This window comes from Brachycentrus maculatus, unplaced genomic scaffold (assembly GCF_059751285.1).
Source record: "Brachycentrus maculatus isolate JH-2025_06_01 unplaced genomic scaffold, ASM5975128v1 h1tg000201l, whole genome shotgun sequence".
Classification (NCBI taxonomy): Eukaryota; Metazoa; Arthropoda; class Insecta; order Trichoptera; family Brachycentridae; genus Brachycentrus; species Brachycentrus maculatus.
In genome coordinates this window covers 50,742-77,594 of record NW_028280952.1, presented here as the reverse complement: position 1 = coordinate 77,594, position 26,853 = coordinate 50,742, and the positions used below count along the sequence as shown (strand labels likewise).

Here is a 26,853-nt window from a genome sequence, read left to right as displayed (position 1 = left end):
TAACGACCTTGGGATTGGCGCTTGCGCGCTAAGTCAAAAGTTGAAATTAAAATGGACGACGTCTACTGTCATTGAGTTTTATTATTGTCTTCTTCGTTCGTTAACAAAAAAGTGATTCCCTCCAATCAATCAAGCTGGGTTCCAAAAGTGTAGACCAGCTATTAAATTTAGCAGACACTTATTTTGTCGATGACGTAACTGCCGTAATAAAATGTTTCGCAGAACAAAAAAAGGAAAATTGGTACGGTACCCGCTTTGTTTAAACATAATTTATCCGCGGCTAAAACGAAAGTATCTTCGATTATTATTCTTATGTGTTGTGTATAGTTATATTTTGGAAATACGGTCGCGTTCTCTCGGAAGTGAGTGTAGCGCGTTCGAGACTAGTTTGTGTACGGTGTATTCAATTCTACCTATAACTACCTCCGACGAGGAAGAGATGTCACAACTGTATGTAATAGTTGAAAGTGAAAGTATATCACGATAGCGCCGCAACAGAATCTTACATAAACACTCACCGCGTTTTGTATCCGCACTCACGTATTCACCGATGACTTTAACAATCTCATTAATTCCATTGACCTCTCGGGATACTCCAAAAGTAAATAAACTTATACTAGAATTCAATACGACCCTTGAAAAATAATAGTTTACTTTATTTATATAACTGCGATGTGTTTTCATTATGTTTATTTATTGCTTACTTGATTCAACCACTTAATGTATATTTTTCTTCAAAATATACACTGAAAACACTAAAAGAAGGATGGAAACGAACAATGTAACCTTAACTGAATAATTTTAAGGCTATTTCGCTCGATAGTCTTAATACCTAAATAACCATTATAAATTGTGATCTCAAATAAATAATTATAATATAAAACTGGTTTACATCGAGACATTCAAACGATAAAGTCGGATCTGTAGTAATTCCAATTAAAAATAATCATTATTTTATTCTTTAAGAATTTTAATTTATATCCAATATAATTTTTCACAATCATAACTCGAAAAACAAATTATATTAAACATCAGCCAAATAACAGCTATGTTGCTATATTTCACACTCTTTATTGTTTTTTCCCATTTTATTTTTATTATTAAAATATACATTTTTTACATATTTCTCCCATAAACCAATTGTATACTTAAAGTTGCTCTCCTGTAAATAAGCAAATTGCAGATTTATTTGTCAGACATGTCCAGGTGAAAATACTTTTAGATGAAGATGATTATTCTTTTTTAGATTAGTTTTTATATTTGGCTCTCAACCCGCACCTTTCCTACACGAAAGTGATTCTAGGATAACAGGAAATTTAGTTCCCTGTTATCTCTAATAAAATCTCTATTTCTATTAATAATCGTAGTGAAATATTTTTTTATTCGTAATGAAAAATTAAGTATGCAAAATACACGCTTCATTTTGTTTAAGGTGAGCAGTAAACAGAAACATAAGAATGATAATAAAATATTTAAATTGATAATGTTGTTTAGTACCTTTTTAGTTTGTATTATTACTTGAAAATAACATAAATTGACATTAAAAATAACTTAGTCCGCCTCCGTAGTGTAATGGTCAGCACGCTCGGCTACCGTTCTAGAGGTCCCGGGTTCGATTCCCAAGGGGGTAAAATAAATATAAGTGATTTTTTCACTAATATTTATTCAATATTACCCTGGACTGGTACCTGAAGCGGAGGGCTGATCACCTTTCCTTCATGTGTAAAACGATCAATATAACACTGCGTTTATATGACGCAGTGCCCTATGCACCATTGGGGTGCGGATAAGGGTTTTATTATTATTATTATTAAAAATAACTTTGACTTTCATTCAATAAAATTTGACGATGCTAAATTTTTTTTTTTAAATTTGCTTTTGTGCAGTAAGAGCATGAAAAAGATTAAGAAACTCTACAAATAATTATAAAGTGATAATATTTTTTTAATTTTTTATATTCTACCGTATGTTAAGAGTAGTTGTACAGAAAGGGGCATAATAGGATGACTGATTTTATACGATTAGGAAACAAAGTAACAAGTTCCCAACGAGAAGTGTCTGTGTATGGTTGTGAGGTAGCGATACTGTTGTTGTGAGCTGGTCAGTGGCTGTGTTACAGCGTGGTGGTGTTCCCGCCGTACAGTAACTACCGGCGCTACCTCGTGCACCGCTGCGTGGAGCCCCTCCGCGGGCTCGGGATCCTTTCCTTCTCCATCGGGGCTGGGGAGCGCCGCCGCAACGTCGTCTGCCATGAGCACCAGCTCCTCAGGTACTGACACTTGTCCATCTACCACCTAGCCAGGGAACGTCGTGTGAGGTTCAACATCAATCATTATCCCCCGAGTCGGTCAGTTTTAGTGGAATCTGACATAGATGACAGCTTTTCGAGGCAGCACACCCTCGCTTCGATGTAACTGTAACATAGGCTGAAGTGACCAACTTTGAATGTGTTGCGCTTCAACCGTCGATGTGCCATCGAGACACAGTGTTTGTCATAAGTTTGTCATAATGAGATATGGTAGACAGGAAGTGAATTCTACGTGGCATATTCTCTATTTAATTGTTAATGGCTGTTTGTTGATTTTAACATTTCTTGTCGTCATTTGAATTTATGTAAATACTGGTATTTTATTTTACATCCCTCGGTTTGCAGGTAACATACTCATTATAATACTGACATGTACAGTAACAAACCAGCCAAAAAAAATGTTCGCGATTACCATATTTTTGGGGGCACATTATGATGGCGACATGCCCTATTTGTGTTGACAAGCTAATAGCTTTAAGGCTAGGAAACTGCCGGGGAGGTTATGGGTATTCATTCCCAAATATTACGAACCCTGGCTCTAGTCTCACCTTGAATGACCGATCACTGAGTGTGCTGTATTTGTGTTGACAAGCTAATAGCTTTAAGGCTAGGGAACTGCCGGGGAGGTTATGGGTATTCATTCCCAAATATTACGAACCCTGGCTCTAGTCTCACCTTGAATGACCGATCACTGAGTGTGCTGTATTTGCGTTGCAAGTTTCAGCGATGCGACGGGTGGCATTGCTTTTAATGTTTGCAAGCCCCGAGTAATGGCGTCCGAATGGATACTTTGTAGGATCCCGCAGTCTACGATGTAAGTGTATGGATAATTGTCCGGGTTTTTTCCCCTCTAATTGAACATTTTGGATTGGCATCGTAATAGAATATAATGTTGCCTTGTGCCACATGCCACATGTGGGTATTGGCTGCCAGCCAACTGAGTGTTTTGTGTGATTTGTGATTTCAGCAATCTCGTAGGACGCAGTAGTGAAGCGATGGGAGTCACCAAGAATACAGACAATGACCAACGAGGTATGACATGACAATTTTTACGATGACATTTGACTATTTTTATACAAAAATGTGAACATTGGTTGAATTAAAAGAGTGCATTTGTTAGTTTTTTTTTAAAAATGTATATTTAAATTTATTATTATAATTTTCACAAGTCTATATTAACCACTTTATGATCTTGTTTTTTTTTCTTCACAAAAATAAAACTAACAATATCAGGTTTTTTTGACATATTTATTTGGCAGTCAACCAGTGAGAGGATGTTTCTGTCAATCTCAAGTCTTATTTTTATACGAAAAAATTAATAATAAAAATTTCAAAAAATATCAGGTTAAATGTATTTTTTTATTTAAAGAGACTCACATAAATTAAAAAATATATATAACAATAAATAAAAGTATAAAAAAAGCTTAACCTAATACAAAAAATTTAAAGAAGTCTTACTATAATAATGAAAAAAGAAAATTAAATTTGGTAATTTATGGAAAAATTGGCAACTGGCGAGCTCAGTTTGGTGGTTTATGTTATAATGCGCGAGCAGTGCTCCGGTTCGCACACGGCTTGTCTGCAAACACTGCTCATTTGAATGTACTACGTGGTTAAGATTTTTACTCATAATTTTGGCACTAACAAATATTATTATCATAAAACAAAATTATTCTTGGTTTGATAATGCATGGCTATTTTTTACTGATTAAATTTTATTTTATTTTTAAAAATGAACTAAATTCTTTTATTGAGGAAAATTTCAATCATTTATTTATTTACCACCTATTTTTTTACTTTATTATTCAGGCTCTTTAAAAAAAATATATTTATTTAAATTCCACCCGTAAAGTGGAGCACGGATACAGATATGAGTTAATTTGTTGCGCATATCACTATTTATTGAAAATTATTTAATGATTAATGAAATTGTACATGAACATAATGTGTTTATTTTATGAATAACAAATATTATACCCGTAATAGTTTATATAAATGGTGTATTTTGTAATTCAGTTTAATTAGCCATAAAAAGTTGAATATGCTCACTGGAAGAATGGTGTCAGCGGGCCTGTGAACCACACGGGCTGTGGATATTAATGAGCCAAATGTGTTACATGTTCCACTTCCTGATGTGTTATGTAATCCTCCAGTGGTAATGTTTGGGCCACTATTGTATAACTGGCAAAGTGAAAGTGTGTTGCTCCACAGGGCCCCCCGCCGCTCCGCCCCCCGCCCCCTACCGGCCCCCCCACGCCCGCCGCCCGCCCTCCACCACCAGGTAACTGCGCACGCTTCATTCTCTCACCAGACACCGTCTCGATCGCTCCTATGTTCTCTAGCGCTCTAGCCAGCTAGTGATTTATTTATAATACGTGCCGACTATTCCAGCAGCGATACTCCGGCGAAGGCTCGCCGCCCCGATCGTGAAGTGTACGTGCCGCGCGCGCGCCGCTCGCACCCCCCCGCGGGCCCCGCCCCCTCCCCCTCCCCGCCTGCCAAGCGCACTGTGGACAGGTCCTTCTGCAACGTGTACCGGCCGCCGCACGCCCGCGACGCCGCGCCCGCGCCGCCCGATGCCGAGCCGGCTGTGAGCGAGCATGGTGCTGACGGTGGTGCTGCTGTTGCTGCAGCTGCTGGCCATCCTGGCGACCCTGCCCATGATCCTGAGGAACATGTGAGCCCGCGGCGCCTCATCATGGAGCCGCGCGCCGACAAGGACGAGGACACGGACGGCTCGGAGCTGCGGCGGGCCACGCGCGAGATCAACCGCAGCAACCGGAGGCTCATCAAGCAGAGCTTCCACTCGGACGTCCTGGTGATCTCGGAGCCGGCGCCGGTGGCGGCCGAGGCGGCGGCGGCGGCGGCGGCGGCGGCGGCGGCGGCGGCGGCGGGCGCCGAGGCGAGCGACGCCGACAGCGACGGCTCGCCGCGCCGGTTCGACCCCTCGCAGCAGGACTGGGAGGCGATGCTGGACTCGGACGGCGAGTGCCTGGAGCCGGCGCTGCTGGCGGAGCTGGCGCAGGCCGTGGGGCGCGTGGCGGTGCGCTCGCCGCGCGCGCCGCCCGCAGACCTCGCGCCCTCGCCCCTGTCCCACGTGCTGGAGGCGTACGCCTTCCCCTCCGAGTTCAAGGACACCGACTTCCTGTCCGTATTCTCCGACTTCAAGGACACGGGCTTCGAGATCAAGTGGGTGGACGACAACCACGCGCTGCTGGTCTTCAGCAGCACCAAGATAGGTAAGAACTCTATTAGTATTACGGTTGAGGATGTGCACTCGTTTTAGTATGTTGTTTTGTTTGTTGCACTAGTAAGATAGATACATTACCGAGTATTGAATGAAGGAAAGTCCAAGAGATTTTAGTAATTATTTATGGGTCAGGTATAGTAGTTTAGGCACATTATGCCCTATAAATGTTGGTGTATGTATCTATACTACAACAATGGAGTTGAAATAAACAGTTTCTATTGATATTTGGTATACCTTATATTTGAAACATGTTTGGAATAAACTACCTTTATAAGCAATTTGTGAGCTTTTAACACCTGCCAAATATTTATATAAAAAATTACCTTTTTAAAATAACTTTTCAAATTATTACTTTTTTCTTAATGAAAAGAAAGTAAAAGTTCTACATAATAAAAAAAATCCTACGCTATGTTTTGACATAGTGAGTTATTTTGTAGTATTGTAAGTTCTGGAATGAGTGCAGCGTAACTAATAGAAAAAGTATATAATAAATCTCCCATTCTACTAAAGACTAGATTGTCTCAAATTCCTGAAATTTTGCGCATTCTTTGTTCAGTTTTTTGCTTCCAAACTTTGTTATTGAGTGAAAGGATACACATATTTATGTATTCAAGGTTTGAATTTTGCATGTAACCAGTTTATGTGATATATAATGCTGTTGGAATGTACACATTGGATGTACTTACGCACAGTTATGGCAAAACTCCTGTTTTGATGGAATTATCATTTCCCTGTAGATTAGTCCAAGGCCGAAACATTTAAAATAGTATGTTTATTTTTGTTGTTTAATATTTAAATGCTGTAGTAAACTAATAAAATAATAATAAAAATAATTAATAGTAACATTTATTGTCCGCCTCCGTAGTGTAATGGTCAGCATGCTCCCCTACCGTTCTGGAGGTCCCGGGTTCGATTCCCAGGGGGGTTTAATAAATGTAAGTGATTTTTTCACTCCAATATTTATTCAATATTACACTGGACTGGTACCTGAAGTGGAGGGCTGATCACCTTTCCTTCATGTGTAATCGATCGAGATAACACTGCGTTTATATGAAGCAGTGCCCTATGCACCATTGGGGTGCAGTAAGGGATTTTTTATTTTTATTATTTTTTTTAACATTTATAATATGTAACATAAATCTGAAAACTAAACAAAATTTAATTCATTATCTCTCATTTTATAAGATGGCGAGATGTATAGTGGATTGAAAGGATGATTACAGTTACATCTTAAGTCAGTGATATTTTTATTGATCTCACAACTAAGTCGTAGTCTTTTGTAAAAATACAAGAACAAAAAATTCAAATAAAATTATTGGTTTTCCATGGGAAAATGTCCCTTCATTTTTCTGTAAATATAATATAACCAAATGTGTACTCTTAGTAGTATTAAACTTTATTCAAACAAATATTATTAACACTCCTTATCTTTTATCATTCACTTTGTGTCATACCACTTTAAAGTGGTATTACACAAAGTGAAACATGAATGATAAGGAGAGTGTTATATTACCATACCACAAAGTTTACAATCCTTTTAATATACAAAATAGAAATATTATTCGTTAAATGGTTTTCCATTATTTTTGTTTTTGTAATATGTATTTATTTAATAATATCCATTATCATACGATTAGTGACATTCATGTTTGAAGATAAGTTACCTTTTTCTTGTTGTATGATGAGTTCACAAGTCACTCCTCACTGGACTAGTGTTCCCGCAGACCTCCGTGCGTTAGAAGAAATGTAGATTGAATGCGGACAATGTTGTTGTGTAGCCCAAGAGGTGTTGGCGTACTCGCACCCGATGGTGCGCACGCGCTCGCTGCAGGAGGCCACGGCCGAGTCGCGCCTCAAGGCTCGGCGCTGCGCCGCCGCGCTGCAGCCCTTCCGGCCGCGCCCCGAGACCTGCGCCGCCCTCGCGCGCCGCCTCGTCACGGGCGCGCTCGGCCTGCGCCTGCCCACCGCGCCCCAGGAGCGCCAGGAGGAGCGGCGCGTGCTCACGCAGGCCCGAGGTGACCACACCGCCCTACTGCTACTCACCCACACTCTGTTCCCTAAATATCTAATAGTCTAATTCAAGTTTAGTTTGTAATGGTCTTCGCTAGTGATTATTTTTACTAACATTAACACGCAGTGATTATTAACTACATCAGTGATTATTTCTACTTGCATTTTTGTAAGAAAGTGCAGTTGGAGAGTAGTGTTCGTGCAGTGTACTGCGTGGCTTAATGTAACACAATGGAACGCTACATTAGTCATACAGTATGATTGTGCCGTTTGTAAATTAGTTAAACTAACTAACTAACTAACCATCACGCCGCTTCTCCGCAGGGGTAGGCAGAGAGAATAGAGCGCCACACCACTCTGTCCTTGCAAACATTCTTCGCCTCTTCCACGTTCATGCATCTCCTCATACATACCCGCTGATTGTTACGACTCCTAACCTGACCACTTTCAAGTATTTGGCATACCTGATCGTGCCATGTTTTTCTCGGTCTTCCTCTGCTTCTTTTCCCGCTAACATTCGCCTCATAAATTTGTTTTACCGTTCTTTCCTCACTCATTCGTTCTACATGTCCAAACCATCTCAACACACCTTTCTTAATTTTATCGATAATGCTTATCTCAGCTTTGCATTCTTTCCTTATTTCACTATTCGCACATCTATCATACATCGTTTTGTTACACATTCTTCTGAGAGATCGCATTTCGACTGCATTCAGTCTACTTTCATCTATATCATCTATATCTATAAATTAGTTAATGTTGTAATATTGCGAATGTCTCGGATTTATATGGATGACTGCGACGAACTTCAGACAAGCAAATGTAGCGTTGGATTGTATCAAGACCTAGCTACTTGCTACGTTCAACATCTTAGTACATTAAGTAAACGCTACAATCGTGGTGTACCTTTGCAGCCCTACAATTGTTTGTAGGTTATATTTTTTAACATGGTATTTCTAATCGCCGTTTGATAATATTTTAACTTCGGAATACAGTAATACCTCTTTTTAACTTAAGGCAATGATTTATCCTTTTTCCATGGTTTTTGCCTTATTTTCCCCATTTTAACTTGCTTTTCTTTCCAATTTTTTAAAGATTGTATGTGCTGACAAGCATATTTTTATATAATTGCCATTGAACTTTAAAAAGCCCACAGATGCTGGCTATTTATTCTACGTTAGCATGCATATCAGATGCCTGCCTAAAGATATTTGTTTACCTGCACTTCCATCATTATGGTATGAAGCGCATGTTGATCCACGTACCATGTCTTGTTTTATCTATAAAATTATTTATGCGTAGAACCGTGGAAATGAACATTTTGACTGGCACTATTTGTGGGTAGTGTTTGCATGGAAATTTATGGAGATGAATTGGGTATTAGATTTATTGTTGTATAAAGTGGCAAAATGTAATCTGAGGAGTGTAGACATAGAGGTTTAGTGTATTCATCTTACTATCTTGCAAAGTTGACTCGGAAAGGTCGACTACCGGTTATTTTATTTTATTTACCATTACAACATATTGACCGTAACCGAATTTACACTTAGTCAGTAATGTATGTCATGTTCATGTACTGAGCGTATTGTGTGCGTGTGGTTCCAGAGAAGAAGCGACTGGCGGCCCGGCACCGCGAGGCGGCGTGGGACGGCAGCCTCGCGGACTCATCGTGAGCCCCCCCTCCCCCCTCCGCCCCACACAACTCCACCTCAAACCACCACACGTAGGTGACGACACATTGATGCGTCAACTATTATATTCAGTTATCCACTTCATGAGTTATTTAAGACCCGAGTCGGGTACTGCTGTTTTTATAATATCAGCTATTCTTCTTGTTTCCAGATGCCGGAGTCATTAACAGGTGATGAGAGTTACGAGATGCAGCTACGTCCGTATAACGACCAAATAGTATATAACCCGATATCTTCCTTGCGTCTTATTGCCTTGAACCTATATTTTTATAAAAAATGACGTATCCGCAATGCGCTAAGATTAAGGTAGGATAGTGCGGTGCATTCTTCGAAATGAGGTCACCTCCGTTCCATTTCAGGGTCACGATTTGTGTTCAGTGGACGCTACCGATTCTGGGAACGGCACCCCGACGCACAATTACTGTAAGGTTTTAACCATTACAAAGTGTTTGGATCAACGAGAAATTGTGATACTCTCCAAACATTTATATTTGTGTTCAGTGGACGCTGTCAGCAGCGTCTGGGAACACCTCCCGAACACATGATTACCATAAGGATAATCATTACAAAGTGTTTGGATCAACGAGAGATTGTGATACTCTCCAACATTCACATTTAGAGTAATTGTAATATTTAATGTAGCCGTTCATTGCATCATTTGAAGGGTGCAGGAAAATATGTTAATTAAAACTGCATTTACTATTTCATTTGTATAAAAATATGCATATCCACAATTCAATATTTGACAACGGTGTCGGTGTAAGAGCTTGATAATTTATTACTTACGATTTAATTGACTTAGCTTAAAGTATTACTTAATTTGAATGTTAAATTAGCAATACCAGTTTTGGAAGAGCAATCCTTCAAACGACGAGTGATTTAAATTTGTGATAATTCAAATATTGAATATTTCAATTATCGGTGAAACGACAGTCTGCCTTAAGGCAGTTATATTTACCTTAACGGTACCTTGTACAATTTCAAGTATGCAACTCCGAGTGATGTAGCCATTGCTGCTATTTTACTTTTATTCTCGTGTTATACCTACTGTTCCTCCTCCACTTCCATATCCAACAGCAATGTACTTCACCTTGACCTCCTTCACTATTATCATCTGTATCCTACGAAATATATTCCACTGCAGAACCGATTACTCTGCCTCCGTTTGTGCAGCGATTGAGACGAGACTGCGTCCATCCGATGTGATGCCCTGTGCTCTAATTGGAGTTCGGATAGGGTCGAGTGTCTCTAATTTTATAAAGAGGAATGTCACGTAGGAATCAATTTTTTTTATTTTACTTGTGAGATTGTATGTACAATTTTTATAGGAATATTTTCAATGATTGTTTTTTAACCCGCAGACTTTGCGCTAACCTAATTCTGTTTGGTGTTGACAGAAAGTCACGTCTCGTAACAATTGTGAATGCTCGGACAAAGAAGGTTTACCAAACCGAGTCTCCCGTATAGTGCTTGTTAAATCTGACATTCGAGTAGCGAGTGACGATGCGCATTACTTCCTGTACCCTCTGACTGATGTTTAACTAGGGATTGTGCAATCAGTACGCAGCCCTCTGCTATACTAGTAGGCGGTTAGTTTTACTTTTCATTACGTGAGGTATGCAGTGACCGATTGATCGCTCTTGTGTGTTACCATATTTTTATATTTACATTAAGGAATGTGTTATATGAATTTATATAAGCGACAATTAATTTGAGTGTTCTGATAAGAAAGCTATGTAATGTATTATAAAACAGTGCAGTAAGTTGTCTACACACTAAACAGTTATAAAGACAATTGAGGGGAGTGTAGCAATATTGAAATATACACCTGATGAAGAAGACCGCCAACATTAGCGGAAGTGTATTTTCAGCGCACCCACCACACCACACCACCACCACACCACACCACCACCACACCACACCACACCACACCACACCACACCACCACCACACCACACCACCACCACACCACACCACACCACACCACACCACACCACCACCACACCACCACCACACCACACCACCACCACACCACCACCACACCACACCACCACTACACCACACCACCACCACACCACCACCTCACCACACCACCACCACACCACACCACCACCACACCACACCACCACCACACCACACCACCACCACACCACACCACCACCACACCACACCACACCACCACGGAAGAGACACTAATTAACTTTTCAGTTGAAAATTCCGACACAATTCTCAATACAGTAATAATTTGTTAATTCAAAATTAAAGAGCCCAAAATTTTTAAATTGTTTTTCAATTTTCATTTTGGGAATTGTTTTTATTTTTAAAATAATTTATTTTTCTTGTAAAGTTGCATAAAGATGTTTGTATTTTTGATATTCATATGTGTGGGGATCGAATGAAATGGATAACTAAATTGACTGGAAAAAAATACTGAATGCTATTTTTTTCTAATTTTATTTTGGTTTTTTATTATAATTTTGAATTGTTTTCTCGTAACTTTATTTCGAATAAGCAAAAGTTTCATAGGAAAAAACTCGTAATGTTATTTTCACTGTGGGAAAATTAGAAATATCATTAGACAAATTAACAAGCTTTTACCGTATTGCACTCTGCATATAAACATTTTGTATATTTTGCGGATTGACAACTTGTTGTGGTTTTGTTAAGTTTTACAGCAGGACGGATTGTAGAAAATATACAAAACTCTAAATGTTTTACTTTACTTTGGTTATTCAATATTAGATATGAATGGGCAATGATAATAGTAATAATATATGTACATATTGCTTTACTAATTGTGTAAGAATATGCCGTAGATAAGGCCAAGGATGCCTGTATCTGTATTCTAGAATCTACTTTCTCGTGTTCGTAAGAGTATATATGTATTGTGTTTGAAAGTATTTAATGTTGTTAGTTGATACCATCGCTATAAAGGACGTGTCTTTGAGATGTACAAAGAAATTTACAAATATTAGTTACAAATATAAGAAAAGAGCAATAACTAATAGAAATATGTAGTATGTATTTGTGGAGTGTGTCGGAAATACTTGGAACGGTGCTAAATAATGGTGATGTGCTGGAAAGTAGGAATTAAGTTGCGACAGTGGGTTCCGAGATCTGATACCACACAACCACAACCACAACCTGACAAAATATTACGTGTAAGAGATTCAAATATAACTCTGAATAGATTTTTTAAATATGTAATATCAAAAGGAAACAATTATTGTAATGAATATTTTGCAAATACACCTACAGCCAAATTTCCATTATCCGGACCTAAATCAAGTGAATTTTTGACCGTCCGGATTGTATTAAAAAACAACATTTCAATGTTTAGATGTTGTTACGGGGTGGTTTACAGTTGTATGAAAAGTGTACTCGGTTCAGCAGAAGAGAACAGGACAGCTAGTTTTAAACAAAAATCTATAATTTAATAAAATGGAAATTAGCAATTATACAGATTTGTCGCTATCCAGACCGTGTTTATCCACAATAAGTCTGGATAATGGAGGTTCTACTATACATGCACATTTTTGTTTCTTATTTTTTCATTTAAGTTTCGGGACTCTCATTTTTATAATGAAGAAACTATATTATATTTATAAAATTTGATAAACACTACACGCTTGCGATTAACGGTGTATGAATCTGACTAAAGATAAATAAATAATATAATAAAATATACATTTCATGTTGTCATCTTGTAATTAGTGGAGTAGGGCCCTCCCGAGTAGAGTACAGTAGAGAGTAGAGAGTAGAGGACTCCCAAACATAGTTTGTAAATACTTCTGTGATATTCAGAGTGAAATATTATCTTTGTTATAAAATGCCTCGAGCACATTTGTCTTCATGATATGACATCCTTATTTTTATAACTGCATACTATTATTGTCAAACAAAGAAATTCATCGCTATTTTTGTAAATTATCAATAAATCCAGACGTAGAAAGCGGCGCACGGTAATGGTCGATACTATCCAATTATACAACAAAGCGATTAGTTTGGATCCATCCGTATGTACTGTGCCATTTAGAATCTTGTCACATGGCGGAGGTAACTATTCCTGCGCATGTTTTTGATAAACTTAATTGTAATTATTATTAGAGATATGTAATTCACAATAAATGTACCTTTTATTAAATAACTTATTTATTATTACCTCATCCCGATGTCATACGTTTCACCCGAATCAGGATTAGTAAAGGCGGACCTACACCGTACCGAATGCAGATACAGATGCCATATAAGCAAATGGAAGGAAGAGTTACATAGTATTTATTTCAGTAGGGATTCCATAACACACCTTATTCTCTTATCCTCTTAATGCTTCGGGACGAGCATAATTCGCTACAAAATGCGTGCCAATTTGCACCGCAAGATATATTCGGTTCTCGTAAGTGCTCCTCAATTTAAAAATATGTTTCTTTTAAAAAACTTACTCAACTCGAATATAGATGGTCCCGAGAACTAGCGTATGTCAATGTAAACATAAACATAAATACAACTTCCGAAATTTGACTAAACAGCAGCTTTAACAGTACTTAAAGCAGCCTGTGACAGGTCAAGTCAAGACAAGTCCTGTAAATACCCTGACTTTCATATTCTTTTTAATTTTTGTCGAGATATCAACATTAACATAAATTCGATTTAAATCTATAAAATCTTCACGTACAAATTATTGTTACTAGGGTAATTCGTAAAGTAAGGTTTCCTATGCTGTCAATAAAGAAAGCGGCGCGCTGGAAGGAATCTGGCGACACCGGCTGACTCGTCAACTCCCTCACTCTCTAACCCTGACGCTCCGGCCACGTTACACCGCTCAGTGCGACCTGGCACCCATCGAAGATGGAGCTTCATTCGTTTTTTACCGAGTAAGTTTAAACAAATGCAGTCTGCTGGGAAAGTCATGGCAATCGTCTTTTGGGACAGAAAAGGCCCGCTGTTGATTGACTTTTTGCCTCGTGGAACAATAATAAACTTCTATTGATGTCGCGACACATTAAGAAAAGTGAGACGTGCGATTCAGAACCCCCGGAGAGGAAGATTGTCCAGTGGTGTGAGGCTTCTTCGTGACAACGCTCCACCTCGTGTCTCAAGAACTGCTGACAGATTTTGGTTGGGCTGTTTTGCCCCACCCACCCTACAGTCCGGTCCTAGCCCCTGATGATTACCAGTTAATCCCAAAATTAAAGGAGCACTCGGGTAGAATGCGCTACCATACTGATGATGATTCGATTTCTCAGAGGAATGGCGGCAGAATTTTATGACTGGTGATACAAATGTTCTCTGCGGAAATGGCGATTATGTAGAAAAATAGAGTAAGTAAGTTTTAAGCTTTAAAATGATGTTCTAAGGAAAACCATAAAGCTGTTTATTTTAAAAAAAATATGGGAACATTATTTTATGAATGACCCTCGTAGTAAATTATGAATAAATGAATTCTCAGTCTTTTTCTCAGTAAAAGGCTGTTTCCCAAACTTTTTGGTTATTTTTAGGACATGTATTACCCCTTTATTGTACAGTCCCACTTTGGAAGTTGCTGTGTTACTGGTTAGGAAATCCGCGAGGTAATCCAGTAGGGGAGGGGAGGCTGGTCTAGAATGTGCAGGTGGCGTGGATCCAAGGCAGGAAGTGGTTGACTCGGGTGTAGAGGCCGGGGCGCTGGCCGCAGCGGATTCCCCCGGAGACCAGCCCGATGAGCAGCCAGCGCCCCGACGCCAGCTGGTGCATGAGTGGCCCCCCGCTGTCCCCCTGTGCAACAAGTCTTACTTATAGTCTTACAATACTGCTCTCTGCTTACTACCAACTTCCAACTAACTACTAACACATATCAGAACAATGTACAAATGAGTGACTTAGTACTTTATTTGTGTGTATGTGTGTATCATCAACTTTTTATAAAAGCAAATTTTTAAAAATTTCGAAGAGTGAATTGGATTTAAAGGTTATTTTTGCAGAGTTATATTGGAAGTGACAAATGCGCAGATTTGGGGTTTTATGCTTTATGAGTTTAAAAAAAGCAACAACGAAAATACAGTAGATGATGGTCGGACAATAAGCATAAGCCGATGTCAACTGCGGTTTCAGAAATTACAGCCTAAAAGATGAGCCTCATCCTTTCAGCTCGATGAGAATGTTCTGCGGAATCTAGTGAAACAAAATTCCACCATAACCGTTGAAGACCTGGCTGAGAAGCTTGTATTTGGTCATTTAAATATTCATCGACACTTCATGCCATCGGAAACTGACTCTGCGGCATACAGGCCGGAAGAGGGCTCTATGATAATCTCTGGTATGAGGATGTACTTATGAAAAAAGAAGACTAGAAATCCTTCCAACACCAGAAGCTAACGTCCAGTATGATAGACCCCGTACCTGACATGAATCAGTCTCTCCTTTGAGGCTGCCTGCACACAGCATGGTTGTGGAGGGGATTGGGGTCCCTCCAGTCCTGCAGCGCTCGGCCCCCCACACTGCCACCTCTGCCTCTAGCAACACTTCGCTCAGGGGACCCCCATACGACTGTGTACCCCAACCTAACCATAGGAAAAAACATTTTATTCCTCTGCTGTGTCAAAAATGTAAACTTTTCAGTTTGTCAATTGTCATTTGATTTCATATACTCTCTCTCTGAACTTATTTCTCTCGATTGATAATGCCTCACACTGCCGCTCCCAGTCACAGGTAGCTGTGGGTGTTCTCCCTTATCAGGAAAAGCCCTGTGCTGCTGCTCCATATGCATCTGCAACTAATCGCTTCATTAACTCAGCTCCGTCAAGTTGAAGAAATGACATCAACCGGGAGTTTTCTACAGGAAGTTTCGGATTCGGAGATTTCGCACCACCAATACAACTGTGATCTAATGCTATAAACTTAAGTTTTTATTTTATTATTTATTTAAACTTCATGTACAGAAAATAAATAAGTACATTGGCGGGCTTATTGCTAAAAAGCAATATCTTCCAACCAACCAAAACCAGACAAGTGATATTGATCAAAACGTTTGATACCATATATAGCCGTTTGCAATCAAAAAAGTTCTGGGTTATTATGACGTGTGTTATCACTTTTTGCCGACGCTTCGGATCTCATTGTTGCGTTCATCAGGGCTAACACTCAACAAATAACGTCAGCCTAGATGATGGAAGCTACAATGGTACTTGAAATGTCAGCTTAATGATACTTGCCATTAAACAATATCAGTACCGCGATCCCTTCCTTTCGATATTAATTATTCAAATAGTACATCTACATCTCGAAATGTAAAGGATTGGCATCAGATTTTTATTTATTTAGTTTATATGAACGGCTGGAGTTTTACAAATATTGAACAATAAGTGTGGTAGAAAAAATAGGTATATTAAAATGTGCATGTAACCTATGACCATAGCAGACTTGTTAATGTAGAGTTCCTGCGGCGAGGGCAGGCAGATGGGCCAGATGTCGGAAGTGAAGGTCGCGGGGAGGATCAACTTGAGGACTGCGATGTCGCTGTCGGGCTGCGGTGCGTCCCGGAAGTCCTGGTGCGGGATGATGCTCTCCACGCGGAGCTCTCGAGACACAGATTCTTCGGAGTGGCGCAAGTCGTACTCTGCGAAGCGTACTCGCACCTCCTGCGCCTTCATACTGCAAATAGCATACAGCGAAGCTCAGTGTCATCGTTCCACGGTTTCATCATTGTCACAATTGTAAATCTCTAGTAGAGTAGTGAAGCTTATATAACACTATATCTGGACTGGTAATGGTAGTATTGAAATTAGAGTCAAACAAAATAGTAAGTGATTACCAGTTTATCGAAGACAGTTTATAACAGAAATCCGGGTTTTTGGTGAGTATTCATTGTGATTTTTCGTGTATACAATACCAACTCACTTCAGCTATTTGGACTGCATATTTAATAAAAATAAACTTAATAACATCATTCAACTCTTTTTTAATTTGGTTTTATTGTCATGTTGTACTTCTGCGAATGATTTGGTTTGTTGCCGCGATCACAACAAAAAGGCATTTTTGTGAAAAAAATTGTTCACTTTTTATGTTTTTAACTGCAATCATAGAGTTTTGCCTTTATGCTTTGTGCCGTCTACCATAATGGTAAAATACAAAAACCAAAAAATGAATGTGAATATCATCACTATCTCTACTGACCGGGCATGTGAGAAACAGTTGCATAACCGTGGTCCTTGCCAACCATAACCAACAAACATGAATTTGCATATCTTACAGTAAATAATTATTATCTTTATAAATAAGCATATAGCAGTTCACTTACTCTGTGATGCAGTGCGCAGCAGTGAGCACATGTCGGTCTGTAATGAGCGCGCCCCCACAGAAGGGTTCCCACTGCGCCCCGCCGAGCGCGAGTCCCCAGAGTCCCCACCCGGCCGGGCCCCCTGTAGCTCGCAGTAGCGCCGCCATCCACGGCCATGCTCGCACCCGGGCAGGCCGCCCGCCCACCACCTTCGTGCCGTACGCATTCACCACACCACAACCTGATGGGATCATTTGGAATAATATGAGAAGTTGATGCGTTTGGCTACTGGGTGGGATTCCCAGAGTCTAAACAAATATTAGGTGTTAAAATAAGTGGCTTCCCTAATAATATTTTAATTATTTCAAAAAATTTGTAAGAACACAAATACTGGATTTAACCCCTGTTAGGATTTATGACAGTTCACAGAGATCAATAATTTTTTATCAGAATGCTAAATATAGGTATAAAACGATTACTCAAGCCAGGCGATGAAAGGTAAATGTCCAAAGACCATATTTCCTTTCCATAAGTTGTTTTTTGTCTGTATATATATATATATATATATATACACCCCCAGCAACTAATTAAGTACGCCGAATGACTAATTAAGTACGAAAATTCCCGTTAAGTGCTCAAAACAATTGAACCTAAATTTGAGTCATAGATTATCACTTCTGGGAGCAATTAATTGCTTACAAACCTGGAGAGTCCTAAATTTCTTCAGTTATACACCTGTTTTGGCAGTAATTAGTTGTTTTCTTGGAGTGTCCAGATTTTAATAAATCAAAATGTCTGCAAGACTAAAACTTTCGTTATAAAAAAAATACAGTTATTGTTGCGTTAACAAAAAAAAACATAAAAAAAACTTTTGTCATATAGCAAGGCAAATACAGTACAATGCATCAACTGTGGGGAGATTTCTGAAAAAAATTCAAAGAAAGTGGGACACTAAATTGAAAAGTAGGCACAAGATAAAAACGCTGCACTTCAAAATGTGATGATCGTGTTTTAAAAAAAAACAACATTAAGAAATGGGTTCGCATCAGCTCCAGAACTAAGAGCACGACTGTAGGAAACCATCGGTGTCAGTGTTAGTGTATGCACAGTCTCATAGATTACTAGAATTTGGATTACTGTCCAGAAGACCTGCAAAAAACCTCTATTGAATCGGAAAATAATAAAAAAAAAACCATTTGCAATGAGCAAAAGAAAAAAATGGGACGGAGGACGATTGGGAAAGAATTGTATTTTCTGACAAATAAAAATTCTATTTGATTGGTCTAGACGGTTTGCAGACAGTTCGCCGACGAGCTGGAGAACGATATAGTGACGAATGCCTGGCACCCACAGTTAAACATTCACCTTATATCGCAGGGTGCGGATGCATCACAAAATTGGGTGTTGGTAATTAAATAATGATAGAAGGAGTTGTTCCAACAATTGAGAACATAACTGAATAAATTGATGACCCTGTATTTCCGGATAATTGTGCACCATTGGGGTCGTTTTGTGAGTGTGAATGCAAATTATGCTTTTCTTTATTCCATTTAACATTTTTTAGACTAATTTTGGTGTTTTTCTTCATCAGGTATCACAGCTCAAAGAATCATTGGGAATTAATTCCCTTTCATGTCCAGGAAAACGCCCAGATTTAAACACAATAGAAAATCTATGGGCCGTAATGAAGAAAAAGTTGGGAAGAAATCTCCGAAAACGGTCCATGAATTGAAAAATGCAATAGAACAAGTATGGTTTGAAGAAATTTCCGGAGAATTTTTGAGTAAGCTATACAAATCCTTGCCAAGACGAATAAAGGCCAAAGGCGGTCATACAAAATATTGGTGTTATTCTAATTAAATCATATATGTTTTTTAAAGATGCTTTAAGATGTTTTTATTTTATTCCATAAATGTTTAAAAAATTACATATTTCAGTTCAAAGAGTTTTAAGCATATCAATTAATGTGTTTTTATTTACTTTTTAAATGTTTTTTATCCCAAATAGAAAAAAAACCCTCATTACTTTTTTTTTAATGTCATAATTACAGTTTCATTGATGTGATGTATGCATACAGCTATATGTATAAAGCATTAAATTGGTAATGTGTTAGAATGAGCGAAAAAAATAAAAGAATATCTTAGTTCTATTTTTTACGGGTTCGGCTATTTATATTGCCGGGGCTGTTTTAAAATTAATGAAGAATTTATATTTTCACATTACACATAGTTAAATAATAATTATTATAATTTAATTAATTGTGAGATGTTCTACAAAAAAATACTTTTACTTTTATCTGTGGGAGTTGATATGATGATCAATCACGAGTACAATATAGGGTCCTATCTAAAGGTAGGGTTTCTAGGAATGATATTGGAAAATATGGTAATTGCATAAAAAGTATTCATGCAATTATAAAAGTAATGTGTATAGCGACATCTACCCATGATTGATGAACCACCCACTGAGCACTAATTTTAGAGTTTATGTGAATAACTATAGATGACTTTATAACCAATTTCCAACCAGTTATATCACCGTACCTATAGATGCTGGATCTTCAACATTCTCCTTTTCTCTGAAGATGTTGTTTTCATTTTGTTCCTCCACTTGGTCCGGTTCTGAGGGGAAGACGATCACTTCGTGGAGCTGATCAGAAGGAGGAGTTACGGGTAGCGAGGGCTTGTGCACAATCCTTTCTTCTATAATTTCATCAGGACAGCAAGTCCCAATGTACCTGTGTCAATATATTTATGATGACTATAATTAATATCGAACAATGTAAAGGTGTCTCAACTTGATATGAAACATCTATCTTTCTTCCCTTTTTTATGAAAGAAGATGGATTATCTCAGGGCTTATAAATTGTACTTATGGTAGGTACTAAAAAACTTAATTAAAAGAATTAAGTTTGGCAGCGGTGGGAATCGAACCCACGCTTCCGAAGAGACTGGTACCTTAAACCAGCGCCTTAGACCGCTTGGCCACCCTTAATTTTTACAAAGGACGTAGTCCACCAGCCTGTGATATCTTCGACGCCATCTTGGTCTCTTGTTCGGGAGGGGTATGAAGGGGGAATTTTTTTGTTGATAGACCATGCGCAGACGCTACCGAATATTTGTAAGTGCTAAACTATGACGTCATGCGCAGAACAGGACGAGTTTATAGAGACCATTTATTTAAACTGTGAATTATCCCTCCCCAATACATCAAAACATATGATTTCGGTAGGTAAACAAAAACTTCACCAAAAGGCTGTTTTCCTTAAGGTGGGGACTGACCGGAGCATTTCGTCGTAACGTAACATTCGCGGCGGGCATCCGACTTCGATGGAGTGCTCGGAACGAGCGGCGAGCAGCTTGGCTCGCTGTACTGACTTTACGAATGCTCACCGCGAATGTTACGTTACGACGAAAAGCTCAGGTCAGTCCCCACCTTTACGACGAAATGACTCCAGTCTGTCCCAGCCGTTTGTGCACTACACGGAATTTTACCGTCCGGCAGTCTGGTTTTGAAAAATGAAAGCGACTACGACAGTTTAGTGTGATCGAATTTACGCGCAACGTGTTCACGCACCGATCCGAAGAAAGATGGACAAAAGCACAAGCCAATCATCCGTTTTCTATGCTAACTGACGTGCCGGACGGTAAAATTTCGTATAGGTGAACGCGCTACGTGTTCACACACCGATCCGAAGAAAGATGGACAAAAGCTCGAGCCAATCATCCGTTTTAGTAAACTGAAGTACCGGACGGTAAAATTCCGCGTAGGGCACAAGCTACCTTACGGTTTGCGGACCGTAGCCTTATTTCGGTTAGGTTTTCTTAGATCATTTGAAATAAAATGGTTTACTATTATTATTTGTTTATCTCCTCTCTGTTTTGTTTCAGGGCGTAAGGGCAAGATTTCAATAAGGCATTCTAATTATATCAATCCAAAAGGAATCAATGTTTCACTGCCAAAAGAATATTGTGCAAGAAACGTAAGTTTAAATTATTTTTTTATGTTTATTATTTCTGCATTATCACTTTCATTATTTTGTGTAACGTTAAATCTTTGACGTAGTCTGAGTTAGAAAATGACCGCCGAAAATGTATTTTCGATCAAAACAAAATTCGTTATTTTAACGTTTATCATTAGAGGATAGTTTTTTCTGTGTCGGCAAAATATCTAGATGATGATATGGTATCAAATAAGTTATTAAACCTGATTTTTTATTTTTTTAATATTTCTGAGTAAATATTATTTTTTTGTAAACTATTTGTTAGGTATAGGGTATAAATGCACAGTAGACACTCACAGTCCTTGTATCAAGCAGAGGTTGGCCAGCGCAGCCAGAGGACTGGAGGCGCGCAGAGTGTGCAGCGCGCAGTAGCGCAGGTGGCGGCAGTGTCCTGTCGCGCTCTCCCCGGCCACCACACACTCCTGGTGAGGAACATCCTCCTGACAAACCGACAATCGAACTCTACATTTGGGAGCTCTTACACCTCAGCCATAATCCTTAGCAGCAATACAAACCTGAAGAAGAGAAATGAACCTCCTGCTTCTGTATTTCACATCTCCCGGATATCCTCCCTTATTCTTCACAGACGTGTCATTTTCATTATCACTGATCACATTTCTAGACTCCCTATGCTGTTTTTTTACTTTATTATCATTCTTCGGATATTTTTCGTCTAAGTTACTATTTTTTTCTGAATTATCTGAAAGAACAAAAATTTCTCGACGGTTACCAGTAACAAAGATTCCCATAGTTTTAAAATCCCGATATATCGACATGACGACATCAACAGCTTAAAATCGCGACCGCGTTGCAATTGGGGTACAATCCAATACCGAATTTACTATAGACGGTCCGTTTTCAGGGCCGATTCCCCTGGATTCGGGGTGCAATCCGAGGCCGAATTAACTATAGGCCGAATAATTTATAAAGATATTTATTGTTTACAGACAGTTCATGTTCATGCCCGATTCCTTCGATCAATTCGGGATAGGGAAGGGCAAAAAAAGCCTAGAAATAAATTTTAGAAATCAGATTTATAAGACACTACCTGCGCAATTCGTTATTTACGCTTCATGATGGTCGTGACTTGGGACACTGAAACATAAGAGTTTGCGAGCTTTATAAAATAATCGTATTTCCTACCTCCACGACGCGAATTAATTGAAGTTGAATATCCAACCGAAAACACAATATATAAAATAATGATACGGAAGAATAACATTTTGTAACACTAAGGGAAGAACACTTCGCAAGTTCGGTGGTAGTGAGGAGACTGCTCGGCAGACAGACCCAAAGATACTGTACTCGCCGAGATCGCGAGACATGAGGGAACAGACAGCAAGGCCGGACGGTAGACTTATCGGGTGTTGTGATGTTTAGAGAAATGGAATTAGAGCGCGAATATTGCTATCAGTAAATACATTAATCATAGCATAAATTAGGACACACAGATCAACTGCACTTGCCACTGGAACCGACAAAGTTATCGTAATAATAATGTGAACTAAATAAAGTGCATTTGTTTTACATTTGTTAAACTTTCTGGGAAAAAGTAATGCGTCAATTTTCCTCGCCTTTTACACCGCAACCTTTGTGATGTTTAAACACCGATCTGACCTCAAATCTTCCCGATCTGGTTAGCTTCGAGTCAATACTAAATCTGCCGCCCTTCACCGGGGATATTTATCGATTTTAATATGTATTTTACATAAATGAGTTATTTTATTACATACAAAAATAAATGACTTATTTCATTTCACAAATTTCTTTTTGCTCTCCTGTAAAATTTGGTCTGAGACAGATATACCCCTTTGCTTTTACACTACCGATGTATTTTTTAAAAGAGTATTTGTAAAAAAAAAAGTGTTCCTCGGCACTAGATCTTCTAGTGAGGAAAACTTTACAAATATGTAATACAATATTTTTTTTATGAAACTTGTAAAATGTTACATTCATATTTTACAAGTTATTACGAGTAATATAATCTTTTGAGAGCTCAACACTGTATCAGTGGGGTTTTCAACACTCCTATCCATAGCAAAATTCGCGATATGGATCTCAATAACAGCAGCAGACGGGAATTTCGTCCATGTCATGTATTTTTTTTTACAAATATAAGAGAAAGTTACATTTTTAGTAGGTGATTTTTTTACTATATTGGTATTTTTTGTTTTAAACAAAAAATACAGATCTTAGAAAGAATAATTTAAAAAATAACGTTATACCGAAACTTTTTATTTCTTGAATGTTTTTCGCGGAAACTTTGTGACGCATTTTATAAATTTTATAAAATAAAACCACTTTGTTTTTAACCATTTTTTTTGGTACATTTTTTGAGTACATGTAACCCTGATGATAACAAGGTTCTTGTCGAAAGTCGAAACGGGTTGGAGAATAAATGTACCAATAAAAAAGTGGTTAAAAACAAAGTTTTTTAATTTTTTAAAATTTATATAGAAACTCCTATAAATTTCCATTTTCAATAAAATTCAAAATTCACATAGATCAACATAGCGTCTAACGCAGCAGAGTTGGAGCCACGAAAATTCGGATTCAGACTGACAATGATCCCCAACGATTATAAAAGAAAACTCGCCGTGAATGAAATTTCACTACCACAGGACTGGCCTAAAAGTAATTGACTAAACTCGGCCTTGAGAATATCTCCTTTTCTGGAATTGGTACCCAACTTACTTACCTACCTACCTACCTGTCGGAATACAAAGGTGAGCAGTGGCGAGACACGAGACACGAGACACGAGACACGCAGCCGACCTTGCGAGGATTACAATATTATTATGCGGGTACATAGTTGGAGATAAGAGAAGCAGATGGCGAGCGCTTCCACTGCCGCGTCCAGTGTCCGCGTCCAGTGTCCGCAGCGCGTGGGAGATCTTGCCGCTGGCGCCACTAACAACCTCGGCCAATAAAACACGACATTTTCCGACAAAATCCTTCGGCCGCGTTGGCGACGGCGACGCTTGGAATTCGGTAATATTGGTCAACAGGAAAGTGCTTGTAACCTGCGGTTATTTGTTGTTTGATTGGCTGCAACAGTAAGACAGGTTGTAACTGTCAGAGAGTAGCCGGTAGCTAGCACTCGGCGAGCTGCAGCGAGTTCATATGGCACCGCTGTAGCGCGTCGAATTATATTACGAGTCGCTCGGTACGAGAAACCAACACAGGGAATCATGTTTATTTACTGTATTTGATAAGAGATTCTAAAATTTAAATTTGGGAAAAGGAAAAAAGGTCAAAAACATCGGCGCAGCTCGACTTTATGTCACAAAATAATAAAAATATCTTAATTTTACGACTACAATGGTTTTACAAGTATATTTACAGAATAAAACTAAATATAAAAAATGTAGGTTCATTCAACATAGAAAATATGTGCAAAATAATTTAAAACAAATAAAAGATACACAACCATGAGTTGCTAATTATAAAACAAAATAAAACAACTACGGTAATAAAGTAACGAAAATAATAATAACAATTTCAATTTAATGATAATAAAGGTAGATTTGTAAAAAAAAAAACAGGTTTATTTATGTTAAACATGTGTATTAAATATAACTTACGCGATGCGTTACAAGATGAGTCTCACTTAACCTATTCTCAGACCTATTCATCGGCCCCGCGTGATTCTTTGATTTTTAACTTAAAATGGTTCGGTGGGTAGAAAGTCTGCTTTTGATAAAAAAAAAACATTTTTTCAAAAGGAAGGAAAACTCGGAAAGTTCGAAAACTTCAAGGAATCATGTACAGTAGCGAGTAGTGAAGCATTTCATAGCTCGTTGCTGTGTATTGACCCTATGAGTAGAATACTGAACTAGACGGCAAAATGACAATTCCCGGAAAAAAAAACTATGTACTCCTCATTCCGCGCCCTCTGCTTCATAGTACTTTCCTAATTTGTTCCACCGGTGTGCCTGTGTGCCACGCGCTGTCATTGTACCCGGGTGTCATCTGTGTGTTGACTTATAGCGAGAGTGTCGTAAAATTTACGAAACTTTAATATTAACGTGACTGTTGAGCAAAAGGTAAGTGTACTTGTTTTTATGACTTGTTTATAAAGATTTGATATTGATTACAGTTTATTTTGTGCATATTTGATTATTTTGCTTCAAATACTTTATAAAATTGTTTCAGATGTCTCGAAGACTTCGAGACGGTGAGATTAGCCGGTTCTTGGACGTGGATTCTCATGATGATGATGACGATGATAGCGCACACAGCTAGAAATATCGAGTGAGCCAGAAGATAACCTGAAAGTGGAGGAGTATGAGCTGACTGAAAGTGAATCTGAAGAAAATATTATCGTGGTGTCGTGGTGAAAGAGAGAATAAATATTCCAATTTTGTGGCGTGAAATAAAAGAGATCATAAAAAGCATCTTGCTTGTTGAATCTGTCCATCTAAGTCAAGAAAAATGATAACTTAGCGTGTTGGTAGATTTACGTAATTAATTACAAAAGTTCGCCACAATCGAATTTGGAATGAAATATTTAAATAAAAGTAATATAAAATAATTTTTGTGATGCCCTTGGGCGCTAAAATGCCTAGTTCCAGCCCTGATTACGACATTTTTATTTATTACAAGAAGATTGAAAATAATGTTATAAAGCATCTGAGAACTTTTGGAAAATCTCAAAATTAATATTGCTTTTCGAAACAACTGCGTCATTGTAAGTTTGTACCTACTTATACGTTTGGTTTCATGTTTTGATTCGAGCCATCAATACCTACCAGCTGAGTGAAGTGGCCATTCCACGGTCCCCTATTCCAACACTATCCTACCTACTCCTTTCTACATAACCTGGAATATGATAATTACCCATAATAAATTGATAATCTTACTTTAGACCGTCAATAAGTATTAATATTCTATGTCTGTGTAGGCTGATGGAAAGATTATCAATAATTCTGAGTAGGTAATTTTATTGCTGTTTTATTAGTGAGTCAGTGAAGATAACAATAATTTATTAATAACAATAAAGTATTCCAAGAAAACTTAAAACATTAAAAAAATAAAAACGTTTTTCATTCAACTACTAAGAGAGATAGTGGCTTTTTCATTGAGATTATGATGAGATTCTTGTTATGTCGGTACCTACTACAATTGAATTCTCATATAACGAACTCCTATTTAGCAAATATCTACCTATAACGAATAAATTATGTCGAACAAAAAAGTGCACTTTAGGGTATTTCCCTTCTATATAAGGGACACTTATTCATATTTAACAAAGTATTTTCTGAGATTCGTTTCCCTTACCGGTTTCGAAGATTTACCCTAGTATACTCGTATGTAATCAAATATTTAATGTCCAAT

General features: G+C 38.3%; 2 protein-coding genes across 3 annotated transcripts; one reads left to right on the top strand and one right to left on the bottom strand.

Annotated features, from left to right (window-relative positions):
* Positions 1–110: 110 nt before the first annotated feature.
* LOC148307329 (R3H and coiled-coil domain-containing protein 1) lies at positions 111–9,550 on the top strand (the record flags this gene model as incomplete). The annotated part of the gene is made up of 8 exons (XM_088263543.1): positions 111–241; positions 2,120–2,269; positions 3,276–3,340; positions 4,520–4,589; positions 4,700–5,547; positions 7,337–7,573; positions 9,174–9,291; positions 9,411–9,550. Coding segments are annotated over 7 exons (1,569 nt in total), but the record flags the coding sequence as incomplete, so codon positions are not given.
* Positions 9,551–14,585: 5,035 nt separating this feature from the next.
* Positions 14,586–22,819, bottom strand: LOC148307328 (chymotrypsin-like elastase family member 2A). Of its 2 annotated transcripts, XM_088263574.1 has the most exons (9): positions 22,660–22,819; positions 22,032–22,216; positions 21,814–21,956; positions 20,057–20,250; positions 17,535–17,754; positions 16,641–16,888; positions 15,638–15,798; positions 14,991–15,013; positions 14,586–14,923 (listed from the first exon to the last, which is right to left on the bottom strand). In XM_088263574.1, the coding sequence occupies exons 1-9, from the start codon at positions 22,736–22,738 to the stop codon at positions 14,659–14,661; spliced, it is 1,518 nt and encodes a 505-aa protein (XP_088119700.1). In that variant the 5' UTR covers positions 22,739–22,819; the 3' UTR covers positions 14,586–14,658. The 2 variants fall into 2 exon arrangements, with proteins under 2 accessions (XP_088119700.1, XP_088119701.1); XM_088263575.1 differs by having other exon boundaries at positions 14,586–15,013.
* Positions 22,820–26,853: the final 4,034 nt, after the last annotated feature.

Coding starts and splice junctions, on each gene's coding strand:
- LOC148307328 (XM_088263574.1), bottom strand. CDS start 22,738: ATGTTATTCTTCCGTATCATTATTTTATATATTGTGTTTTCGGTTGGA. Junction 21,957..22,031: donor GGTTCATTTCTCTTCTTCAG/GTTTGTATTGCT, acceptor TCGGTTTGTCAG/GAGGATGTTCCTCACCAGGA. Junction 14,924..14,990: donor GACAGCGGGGGGCCACTCAT/GCACCAGCTGGC, acceptor CGCTGCGGCCAG/CGCCCCGGCCTCTACACCCG.